The sequence below is a fragment of the Eschscholzia californica genome, unplaced genomic scaffold (genome assembly GCF_041429995.1).
Source record: "Eschscholzia californica isolate CP2 unplaced genomic scaffold, dmEscCali1.0.p SCAF_2, whole genome shotgun sequence".
NCBI lineage: Eukaryota > Viridiplantae > Streptophyta > Magnoliopsida > Ranunculales > Papaveraceae > Eschscholzia > Eschscholzia californica.
In genome coordinates, this window is record NW_028238309.1 from 65,552,755 (window position 1) to 65,565,123 (window position 12,369).

Sequence of the window (12,369 nt, forward strand, 5' to 3'; positions counted from 1 at the left end):
GAAGTGGGGTAGGTAATTTGTTAATAATATAAACCGCGGTCAAGACACATTCACCCCAAAATTCAAGAGGAAGATGTGCTTGGAGGCGAAGTGATCTAGCAACTTCCAAAATGTGACGATGCTTTCTCTCGGCCACACCATTTTGTTGTGGTGTGTACGGGCAAGATTTTTGGTGTATGATTCCATTAGAGTCAAACAATTCTTGAATATCTTTGTTTAAAAACTCCGTTCCATTATCGGAACGGAAGGTTTTGAGGGACGTTTCGAATTGGGTTTTTATATATTTTATAAAATTAGATAGATATTTCTTTGTATCCGATTTAGAAATGAGTAGAAAAACCCACGTACAACGCGAAAAGTCATCAACTAGAGTAAGAAAAAATCGACTACCCGACAAGGAGGGAATTGCAAACGGCCCCCATAAGTCGGCATGTAACAATTCAAAAGGTCTTGTAGTGATAGAAGAGCTAATCGGAAAAGGTAATCTAGTTTGTTTCGATAAAGGACATATATCGCACGGAGATTTATTAATTAAATTCAAAGGAATACATGAAATGTTCTTTGCTAGATACTTGAAACGGGAAATACTTGGATGACCTAATCTAAAATGCCATAAACTAGAAACGGAATTACATCTAGAAATTGCGGAAAGAAAAATTCTAGGCTCCGTGCGAAAATAGTAAAGGCCATCTTTAGGATCACCACGTCCAATCGTCTTTCTCGTCACTGGGTCCTGAAAGACACAGGAAAAAGAGTTGAAAGTTATATCGCAAGAAAGCGATTTAGAAGTTTGAGAAACCGAAATTAAGTGAAACTTAAACGACGGAATATGAAGTACGTCATGAAGATAAAAATTGTTAGAAAAATAAACCGTACCAATATTATATACTTTGATTCGTGAATCATCCGGTAAACGGACATAAAAATCGGGTGGTGCCCGATGATAAGTAGAGAAAAGAGAAAGGTCGGAACAAATGTTCCTTGAAGCACCGGAGTCAATGATCCAAGGGATAGATAGGTTACCTGTGAGTGTCATTGAGTTGTCCTTTCCATTCGTAGGGACTGATGTGGTGGCTATAGTGGGGGTGCCTTCAGAAGAACGCTGCTGGGTCAGCATATTACAAAGGTTGGTGTACTGTTCGGTTGACATGGATGTCGCTAGAGGCACCCTATTCGAGTGTTGAACGGTTTGGACAGCAGCAGTGATGGTGCTTGATCTTGAACGAGGTGGGTAACCATGGAGCTTGTAGCATGTGGAGACCAAGTGTCCATGCATACGGCAGTGGTCACAAAACGGTCTTGGCCTCTTGGTTCTTTGTTTATCGGGTTGATCAGGACGATCGTTCCGAGTAAAAAAATTACGATTAGTATTTGGAACCATAAGAATAGCACCTTCGTTATTCATAGACGAATCAGTCGAGAGGTTTTGTTGAACCTCTTCTTGCTTTACCAAGCTATGAATGCGAAGCAACGATGGGAAAGGTTCCATAAGTAATATCTGACTACGAATCGATGAAAATCGATCATGAAGACCTTGGAGGAACTCCATCGATCGGTCTTGATTATAACGTTCAAAGAGAAACTTACCGTGGCCACAAATGCATGGTTCAATAGAAATCAAAGAGTTGAGCTCATCTTGGATGGACTTAAGACGAGTAAAGTACGCGGAAACGTCGGAACCATCCTGTTTTAAGCAAGCGATTGCACGTTTTAGTTGGAAAATCTTCGGTGCATTTGTTTGATGAAACCTTTCATGCAAGTTACTCCAAATCTCAGCAGCATTCTCATCATATAAGATGGATTGACGTATATCCGGATTAACCGAATTAAGGAGCCAACTTGTGACCAAGTCATTGCAACGATTCCAAGAGTGTAACTCACTCGGATTAGTTGGTCGAGGTAGCGAACCATCGACAAAGGCGAACTTGTCTTTGGCTCGAAGAGTCTTCATGGCTCGAGACCATGAAGGATAGTTATCACCCGACAACAATGGAGTGATCAAAATGGTCGTCGGAGAATCGGAGTGATGAACATCAAACAATGGTGAAGGTGATGATGTTGGTGGAACCTCAATGCCCGAGTTGTGTGAAGAAGTCATTGCTTAAAAAAAAAATTGTTGTTGCTCTAATACCATATGAATAATCGAAGAGGATGAGATGCTTGATAAACCTATCGGTTTATCAAGTGTGAAAACAGGAAGAAGAAGAAGAGAGACCGAGAGACAGAGAGGTATAAGAGATAGAGAGAGGGAAATCAATTTGAATTGAATTCTATATTATATTTTTAGTTGTTACATCTTGATATATATATATATAGTTACAAAGAGATAAAATACAATCTAAGTAAATCGAAGTTGTTATTGACCGAGTCCATGTGGGTTGTGTGTGTGTGTTTCGGCCGGGTGTGATGGAATCCAAGTGGGTCGAATATAAACCGTAATACCTTAAACAATCACTTTCGAGTATTTATAGGTAGGTGTTATGTTCATAACCCACGATATAGGCAAGAGTTTACAGCTCAATAGTTGTCTCGAGGTCTCAGGTTCGAAACTTAGGAGCCCTCCAAGTTTAGATAATAATTGTACATTTATTATCAAAGATGATAGTCTGTTGAGCCACCATCCAGGCTGGTCTTCATAATTTATCTTACAACTTATCTCTCTCTCGTTTGTCGAAAATGGTAGGCTTCTTTGATGATTGAAAAGGTGTTAGCCTTTTCTAGTTTTATTGAGGAGGAATGGTGAAGGAAGAGGCCGAAAATGGTTAACTTAATTGTAGTTCATTATAGGAAACTGGAATCTTGAACCTCAAAGCAACTGTAAAGGTGAAATTGTAACCCAAATTGGGAGGTTTTGTTTACTGAGCCATTCCATCTCTTTTTTCTTTGAACGAGTTGATGGTAAGTGGTAACCACCGAGATGTGGGTCTAGGAGTGGGAGTAGGTCGAGCGCCATCGAGATGTGGGTCTAGGAATGGGTACAGGTCGAGGAGACTCGCTGAGTGTACTTTCTTCATTGACATTGCCTGACTCGAGCACCCAAGCTCTTAGCTTACGTGAATAAAAAGGCAGGTTTTGGTGGACACTTGACAAAATAGAAGTACTAATTTTCAGACTAATCCCACCAAAACTATCAAGCTCATTGGATAACAACTCATTGGGGCTCATCGAATAGTTAGGGCTACTGGGTTAGACTCGGGAGCAGCAAGTCTGATAGACGAGACATGTTTCGCTTTGTCTTTGTGTCCGATCATTTGTGAGTTTTAGGTGAAACCCTCTCTTCTTTGTCACCAACGGAAGTATGCACGAGGGTGTAGCATCCTTCAACCATATATGGGCTTTGCTTGACACACCTTTTTCGTAGATGACAAAGAGTAACTGAGTAATAAGTAAACCGACTAGCCCGTCTAGCTCAGTTGGTAGAGCGGAAGGCTCTTAACCTTGTGGTCGTGGGTTCGAGCCCCACGGTGGGCGTCATGATTTTTATGATGATGTAGGTACCATAATAACGTAGTGCCGTATCAAGATAAGTAGCAATCATAATAATCAAAATATGAATATATATTTATTTATGTATGGATATCCAAATATTAGAGAAATAAATATATACATATATTATTATGTCTAGTTTTATATATGTGTATATAAATTTATGCTAGAGAATTATAATAATATATATAACTAGAGAAATATATATATTATTAGAACAAATATACCTTAGCTATATTGTATTTTTGTAAGGATTTTGTTTCCCAACATTATAAATAGTTTTTATTGTAATAGATAAAATACACAAGTCATTCTATCATTTTTCTCTTCTTAGAAATTCTTTATTACATCAGAGCCAAAAGCACTCTAACGAGTTTAGTTGATAAAATCTAGGTCTACAATAGAAAGTTCAATCCGTACAAATTTCCATCTCTTTGACAAGAAACTCGTCGCAACTGTCTCCTTAGTAGGAAGTAAAGTAAGAATTTGTACTAATGGTGTGGGGAGTAGTGGGCTCTTGTACTAGAGATAATGGTGCCGGAAGTAGTGGGCTCTTGTACTAGTGATGCAGACAAATTTCTATCCTCAGCAAAGGGAAATGAAGATTCATCAAATATTACATGCCTAGAGACATATTCCTTGTGAGACACTAAGTCCAACCACCTATATCCTTTATGAATTTGACTATAGCCAATGAAAACACACTTGACTTATTTTGGACTTAGCTTATCACTCTTAGTATCACCAAGATAAAGATAACATAATGAGCCAAAGAATTTAATCATATCATAATGTGGACTTTTATGAAACAAAACTTCATAAGGAGTCTTATAGGATAACACCTTACTTGGTGTCATGTTGCTGAGGTAGGTGGGAGTAGAATAAGCATGGTACCAAAATTGTTTGGGCGTGGAAGCTTGAAATAACAAGGTATTGCTCAAAGAGGTAGTATGTTTATTCTTTCTTTCTGCCCTACCATTTTGTTTTGGAGTGTAGTGACAGGAACTTCTAAAAAGAATACTACATTTGCTTAAGTGAGCTTGAAAATCTCCTTTAGCTAGTTTTAATGCTCCATCACTTTGGAAACTCTTTACGGGGAGACATCAACCTTTTATAGTGTCTTTGAAAGTGTTGAAAGCATTGCACGTTGTCTGATCTTTTTTCATAGGGTAAATCTAAAAAAATCTACTAAAGTCATCCATGAATATGATGTAATATTTGATACCTGACTTAGTTGTGACAGGGGTTGGTCCCCATATGTCACAGTGAATCAATTAGAGTGGTTCAGAAGAGATACTTGTTGATGAACGAAAAAGGAGTTTCTAACTTTTCCTAATTGACATGAAGAGTGATGTGGCGTGAAAATGCTACATTTAGGTCACTTAACTTTGATGAGTTAGTTCTTTTCGGGTTTTATTTCTAATTATTTATGTGTTTTTATTGCTAGGTAGTTTATTTGGGGTTTGGCGTGTGATTCGGAATAAAAACAGCAAATTATAACATTTTCATCTCATGCCGCAAAAGAGAAGAAAAGAGAACCAGGGGTATTTTGGTCATTTTGGTCAAAATCAGAAGTCAAACAACAAGTAGAGTCAATGGCGAGTCCAACAGTGAAAACGAAAGTCAATCCTGAGTTCGGACGAGGAAGTTGTGAAAGATATAAGCCAAGGTCTTTCCTTGAAGGCACCCCTCTTTGGTTCCAATTGTAGAGACTAGATGAAGGCACTCCCTTGGTCTCTAATTCAAAGCCCAACATCTAAGCTCAAGTTCAAGAACCCAAAGAAGAAGGAAGGTGTAGAGATTTTATTGACACCCTCTCTTTATGGATCCAAGTCAAGTCTGAGTCAAAGTCAAAGTCTTGACCTAGGGTTTTAGTAGTAAAGGGCAACTTTTCATCATCTTCTTCTTCATCAAAGAACCAAGTTAGAGAGAAAAAAAAAAGAGGCTAGAAGGGTTCTAGGGTTTTGTTCTTGGGAGCTTGAAGCTTGGTTTGAGAGAGAAGAAGGGTAGAAGAGAGCCGGCCAAGCTTGGCCGGCCACACAAGGCCGGCCAAGGCTTTGGCTTGGCACAAGAAGGACAGAGAACGGCCGAACAGCAGCTGCTCCAGCACGAGCAACAGCTTCTCCGACACGAGCAGCTCGGGATTTGGCCACAGGACGCGCGCATAGCTCGGGACGGCACAGCAGCTTTCACGGGTTGGAAAGGAGCAGCAGTCACGGCACGGGCTGAAGCAACACGGACAGCAGCTGCTCGAACGAGTGCTGCTCGGGATTGTTGAAAATGGTGATGAGGTGTAAAGCTACTTTGTTTGAAGCTTTAGGTGGCATCAACCAAGCTCTTGGTGTCAACTACTATGTGAGGTGTCAAACAACATGAACCACCTATTATAAATGAGAGATCTCACCTTGGTGATAAGTCTCTTACCATTTGAGGTGGCAATTTATCAAGAGGACACCATGAGTTGGTGAGACACCTCATTTGTTGAGGTGTCCACACCATGTTTCTCCTCCAACACTATAAAAGGAGATGAAGAACTTCAATTCAAAATCATCTCATTCTCATCCCATCCATTCCATCTCATAAGCAAGCCAAGTGAAGAGAAAGTGAGTTAGTATTAGAAAGAGAGTTTAGTTTCTTCTAAATACTTGTCTTTCCTTTGGTAAAGAGAGAGTTGATAGTATATCTCCTAGAATAAGAGAGAGGTTGTTCATAATTGTTATCTCCTTATTTAGAGAGAAGAAGTTGTAAGTAATTCATCTCTAAGTGTAAATCTATCTACAAAGTTGTTCATCTTCGTGTTATTCGATATTCGACTTTAGTTGCAATTGAGTGTCTGAGACTCACAACCTTTCTAACAGTGGTATCAGAGCCCAGTTCTTGTCGGTTTGGTTAGTGAAAGAAGACACCAAAATAATGGCGGCAAAGTACGATATAGAAAAATTCAATGGGAATAATTTCTCATTATGGAAACTGAAGATGAAGGCAATTTTCAAAAAAGATAACTTTCTGGCGGCAATTGAAGATAGGCGGGTTGATATGCTTGATGACACTAAGTGGAACGAGATAGATGGCAATGCTATTGCAAATCTACACCTAGCACTAGCTGATGGAGTATTATCAAGTGTAGCTGAGAAGACATCAGCAAAAGAAATATGGGATACTTTAACAAAGTTGTACGAAACCAAATCACAACACAACAAAATCTTCTTGAAGAGAAGACTCTACACTCTTAGAATGATGGAGTCAACAACGGTAACAAACCACATCAACACCCTTAATACTTTATTCTCTCAACTTACATCAATAGGGCATAACATGGACACGGTTGAACGTGGGGAAATGATACTTCAGAGTCTACCAGATTCATATGATCAACTCATCATCAATATTACCACCAATATAGAAGTTCTGTCCTTTGATGATATTGTTGCTGCAATACTTGAAGAAGAAAATTGGCGCAAAAACAAAGAAGATAGACAAGAAAGCTCACAACATGTTGAAGCTTTGACAATGATGAGAGGACGATCAATGGAACGTGGCTCAAGTGGGAGTCAGAAGCAAAGTAGATCAAAATCAAGGAGTAAGAAGAATGTGAAGTGTCACTATTGTGGAAAGAGAGGGCATTACAAAAGGGAGTGTTGGAATCTCAAGAAGAAAGAAGGAAAAAGTCCTGAGTTGTCAAACGCTCAGGGTTGTGTAGCAAGTACCTCAGATGAAGGAAAAATTTTATACAGCGAGGCAACAACAGTTCATGAAGGCAGAAGAATTTTTTCTGAAGTTTGGCTAATGGATTCAGGAGCCGCATGGCATATGACCCCTCAGAGAGAATGGTTCCATCAATACGACCCACCTCTGGAGGATCTGTGTACATGGGAGATGATCATGTTGTGGAGATTGCTGGTATTGGGAGCATCAAACTGAAGATGTATGATGGTACCGTTCGCACTATCTAGGAGGTACGACATGTTAAAGGTTTGAAGAAAAATCTATTGTCTTTAGGACAATTAGATAGTCTCGGGTGTAAAACCCATATTGAAGGTGGGACAATGAAGGTGATCAAAGGCGCGCTTGTGATCATGAAAGCGGAAAAGATAGCTGCTAATATGTACATGCTTTAAGGAGAAACACAACAAGAGGGAAAAGTTTCAGTTACATCAACAAGTTCGATAGAAGAGTCAACAAATCTTTGGCACAAAAAACTCGGTCACATATCAGAACAAGGTATGAAGATTCTCGTCAAACAAAACCTTCTTCCAGGGCTCAAAAATGTTTCCTTACCATTTTGTGAGCATTGTGTTACTAGTAATCAGCACAGATTGAAGTTCAGTAGTTCAAATGCTAGAAGCAAAACTATCTTAGAACTTGTTCACTCTGATGTATGGCAATCACCGGTTATATCCCTAGGAGGTGCAAGATACTTTGTATCTTTAATTGATGATTACTCCAAGAGATGTTGGGTGTTTCCAATCAAGAGGAAGGCAGATGAATTTCCAGTTTTCAAAATTTCCAAAGCGCAAATGATGCCAATCAAGAAGAAGGCATCAAAAGGCAGTTCACAGTGGCGTACACTCCACAACAATATGGAGTAGCAGAGCGGATGAACAGAACCTTGTTAGAAAGAACAAGAGCAATGTTGAGAGCTGCAAGAATGGCCAAATCCTTTTGGGCAGAAGCAGTCAAGACCGCGTGCTATGTGATCAATCGGTCTCCATCAACCGCAATTGATCTAAAGACGCCAATGCAAATGTGGACAGGTAAACCAACTGATTATTCTCGCTTACATATGTTTGGAAGTCTAGTGTACGTGATGTACAACACCCAAGAAACATCAAAGCTAAATTCGAAATCTAGAAGATGTTTTTTCTTAGGGTATGTTGATGGTGTGAAGGGGTACCGCCTAGGGATCCCACTGCCCACAAGGACAAAGTACAGAAGACAAAGTACAGTTCATGTTAGAAATGAACAAGAAGATCAAAATTCTTCTCAAGCGGAACTAGAGCACGAAGAACAAGAAAAAGATGAGACTGAAACTCCACTAATTCGACAGTCAACTCGGGAGCGGAGATAACCAACTTGGCACTCAGATTATTTTATGGAAGGGAATATTGCATACTGTCTGCTAACGGAAGATGGAGAACCTTCAACTTATCATGAGGCTATAAAAGGTCAAGAAGCTTCTGGATGGCGCCAATGCAAGAAGAAATAGAAACTCTCCATAAAAATAATACATGGGATCTTGTTCATCTACCACAAGGAAGAAAAGCTATCGGAAACAAATGGGTCTTCAAGATCAAACGAGATAGCAATGACCAAGTAGAGCGGTATCGTGCTAGATTAGTAGTAAAAGGGTTTGCTCAAAAGAGGGTATCGACTTCAACGAGATATTATCACCTGTTGTACGACTTACAACAGTTCGGGTAGTCCTGGCGATGTGTGCTACATATGACTTGTACTTGGAGGAGTTAGATGTGAAAACTGCATTTCTTCATGGAGAACTTGAAGAAGAAATTTATATGCTCCAACCAGAAGGTTTTGAAGAAAAAGAGAACTTGGTTTGCAGGTTGAACAAATCTCTATACGGTCTCAAACAGGCTCCGAGATGTTGGCATAAGAGATTTCATTCTTTCATTACGAGCCTAGGATACAACAGACTTAATGCAGATCCTTGTACTTACAACAAGAGATTTGGTAATGGCGATTTTATAATTTTGCTGTTGTATGTAGACGACATGTTGGTTGCAGGCCCCAACAAAGATCGTATTAGAAATTTGAAGGCTCAAATGGCTAGGGGATTTGAAATGAAGGACTTGGGACCAGCAAACAAGATTCTAGGGATGCAAATTCACCGAGACAGAAGTAATAGGAAGATTTAGCTTTCTCAAGAAAATTACTTGAAGAAAATCTTGCGACGCTTCAATATACAAGATAGTAAGTCAATCTCTACCCCTCTTCTTATTAATTTCAATTTATCTTCAAGTATGCGTCCTAGCAGTGAAGCAAAGAAGATAGAGATGTCTTGAGTATCGTATGCATCAGCAGTGGGTAGCACAATATCAGTAGTTCGAAAGCTTTTATAGTCTTCTACAAACTTGTAGCTCATTTCGATACGATTCCAGAATGGTATGGTGGTAATATTTTCGAGTTCGGATGAGGGAGTTATGGTTGTTAGAGTGAACAGTGCGCATTAGGGAAAGATTGACGCACTGCTGCGGTTATTTTATTCGTTTTGAGGTTATTCGCTTGGAAATGGTTAGAGATGCTAAGGCCTAAAGGTTTGGGGATGGGAATATTTTTCCAACCGTATAAGTGATGGAACGAGTAACGCCCGACAAGTAGACTTAACGAAAGGATTTGAGATAGTATGTGCATTTCATCGGCTTCGCATTAAGTTAAGCAAACTAGGAATACTTGGATATAAAACGGGTAAATTAAGGAACTTAAGAGTAATAGGAAGTATTGCTAAGGATTGGGTTTAGGATTATTAGAGTAAGTGGTTGGTAGTTTGTCACCCGAAGTCGAGAGAGTGCAAGATGAGTCGAACTCTGACACGTTTGTTTATGTATTCTTGTTTTCTTTTCGTGGTTTTTATCTTATATTCTCATGATTCTTGTAGAAGAATCTAAGTTGTTCTTGTCCTTCCTTGTCAGAGGGAGAGCCGACTCGCGAGAAGCGTGATACTACTCGAGACGTCGTATCCCAGGGCGGAGCTTGGCACCACTAGGTAGGGGAGCCCTCGTATTTCTTTTATATATATATATGATACATATAGAATCATACTAGAACTATGAGATACGCATGCATCACTATGAATAGAGTAGGAGATCATATCTGCATGATTTTAGTCTTTGATTTTTATGAAATTGGTGTCGGAACCTTTCTTCCTAATGTGATGGTTACATCTTACAACTGCCTTCTATGAAATGAATTTTGATAATCGATGTTTTACAAACATAAAGAGTTCGTATGTTATATGTGATTGGTGAAGTGGACTGAGACGAGTCATGAGGATCTTGGCAGTTGTAGTGCTCCACTAGCTGGCCGAGATTCTCGTTTAGGTTGGACTCTCGAGGCTCAGGGATTTGCTACCCTTGACCGCTCGATTGGACTGTACGCCTGTTTGTTCTTACCCTCGGGGCTCAGAGGCTGCACACCTCGGACCGCCCGACTGGTTTAGCGATTGGGATCCCTCTGCACGTTATGATATGACTCTGTGTTGTGTGCCACTTCTGTGTGACAAGATAAATAATGTTTTAAAAAGCCTATCTCAGTTGAGGGCATAACGGGCGAGTTCCGAATCGACTGAGAATGCGGGTGAATGATGTTTTCACAAGAAAAGAATATCACTTCTACTTTCGAGAGACTAAACAATTTTCCAAAACCAGATAAAATAGTTGCATGCTAGGGTACCGAAGAGAATGAGGTTCAGGTCCTTCCATGGTAAGTGGGGGACGGCTCTCTTATTCGAACTCGGTGATCAAAAACGTATCTAGCTAAACTAGGCGTATATATTTATCACGAGGTGGGCTTTTCAATGACTGCGGAGTCGCCTAGTGGGAGAGGGGCTTACCTACCTAGGGGCAAGTCACTTTCTCGAGAGAACTTGAGTACCTTGGTTAGTGCCGGTATGGGACTATACTAGCCAAAGTACTATAGAGTTCTCTGGGTAACTCTCTGTTGATTGAGGAGCATACCATGGGTGTTGTTGTATGTTAGAGTAGGGTTGATATATATATGTATTGTGCATGTTTTTCTTGCGAAAAAGGGTTTTATCGTCGTTTGCTTTTGGACTCCTCTACCAGTTTACTCATGTCGGTGAGTACTGACCCCCTACCAGTGTGTTAGTTGCAGGTGCTAGTGCTTTTGTGGCGTGTGGCAGTGGTTATAGATACCTCTCTTAGTAATGGATTGCTAAGGATAGGCTGCACGTCGGCATGCTTTTTGATCTTTTGGGATTTTGGGCAGCTTTACATATATTTTGTATTTTCCACACTCACACAATATATATATATGTATATACCTAATACATAGGTTGTATATAGAATGTTTTTGAACCTATGCAAGGTGGTGTATATAGTTCGCTAGTTGCAGACTTGTGTAGACGTCATGGTGGTTTGCTTCCGCTTGTTTTTGGGTTTGTTTCTTTATGTTGGTTGAGCCATGACAGGTTACAGGTACGACCGGTTCGATTTACAGAGGAGGTGCTGCCGAATTTTCGGCTCTTCTGTAGATTGTCGGGGTGTGGTCGTGCTAGTTAGAGCACGGGGAGTCACATTATATGGTGTCGATCCTCCATCGGCCTAGCAGAAAACGTGAGCAGCATAAGAGCAAAGTAGATAGGATGGAGAAGTTACAAACAAAAGTAACTTTAAGTGGGAGAATGTTGAAAATGGTGATGAGGTGTAAAGCTACTTTGTTTGAAGCTTTAGGTGGCATCAACCAAGCTCTTGGTGTCAACTGCTATGTGAGGTGTCAAACAACATGAACCACCTATTGTAAATGAGACATCTCACCTTGGTGATAAGTCTCTTACCATTTGAGGTGGCAATTTATCAAGAGGATACCATGAGTTGGTGAGACACCTCATTTGTTGAGGTGTTCACACCATGTTTCTCCTCCAACACTATAAAAGGATATGAAGAACTTCAATTCAAAATCATCCCATCCATTCCATCTCATAAGCAAGTCAAGTGAAGAGAAAGTGAGTTAGTATTAGAAAGAGAGTTTAGTTTCTTCTAAATACTTGTCTTTCCTTAAGTAAAGAGAGAGTTGATAATATATCTCCCAGAATAAGAGAGAGGTTGTTCATAATTGTTATCTCCTTATTTAGAGAGAAGAAGTTGTAAGTAATTCATCTCTAAGTGTAAATCTACCTACAAAGTTGTT

General features: G+C 39.9%; 1 protein-coding gene and 1 non-coding gene across 2 annotated transcripts; one reads left to right on the forward strand and one right to left on the reverse strand.

Annotated features, from left to right (window-relative positions):
• Window positions 1–698: 698 nt before the first annotated feature.
• LOC147560422 (uncharacterized) lies at window positions 699–2,098 on the reverse strand. The gene is made up of 2 exons (XM_086659281.1): window positions 1,024–2,098; window positions 699–733 (listed from the first exon to the last, which is right to left on the reverse strand). The coding sequence occupies exons 1-2, from the start codon at window positions 2,096–2,098 to the stop codon at window positions 699–701; spliced, it is 1,110 nt and encodes a 369-aa protein (XP_086515407.1).
• A 1,300-nt stretch (window positions 2,099–3,398) lies between these two features.
• On the forward strand, window positions 3,399–3,471 carry TRNAK-CUU (transfer RNA lysine (anticodon CUU)). The gene has a single exon. It is a non-coding gene; the product is annotated as a tRNA-Lys (tRNA).
• Window positions 3,472–12,369: the final 8,898 nt, after the last annotated feature.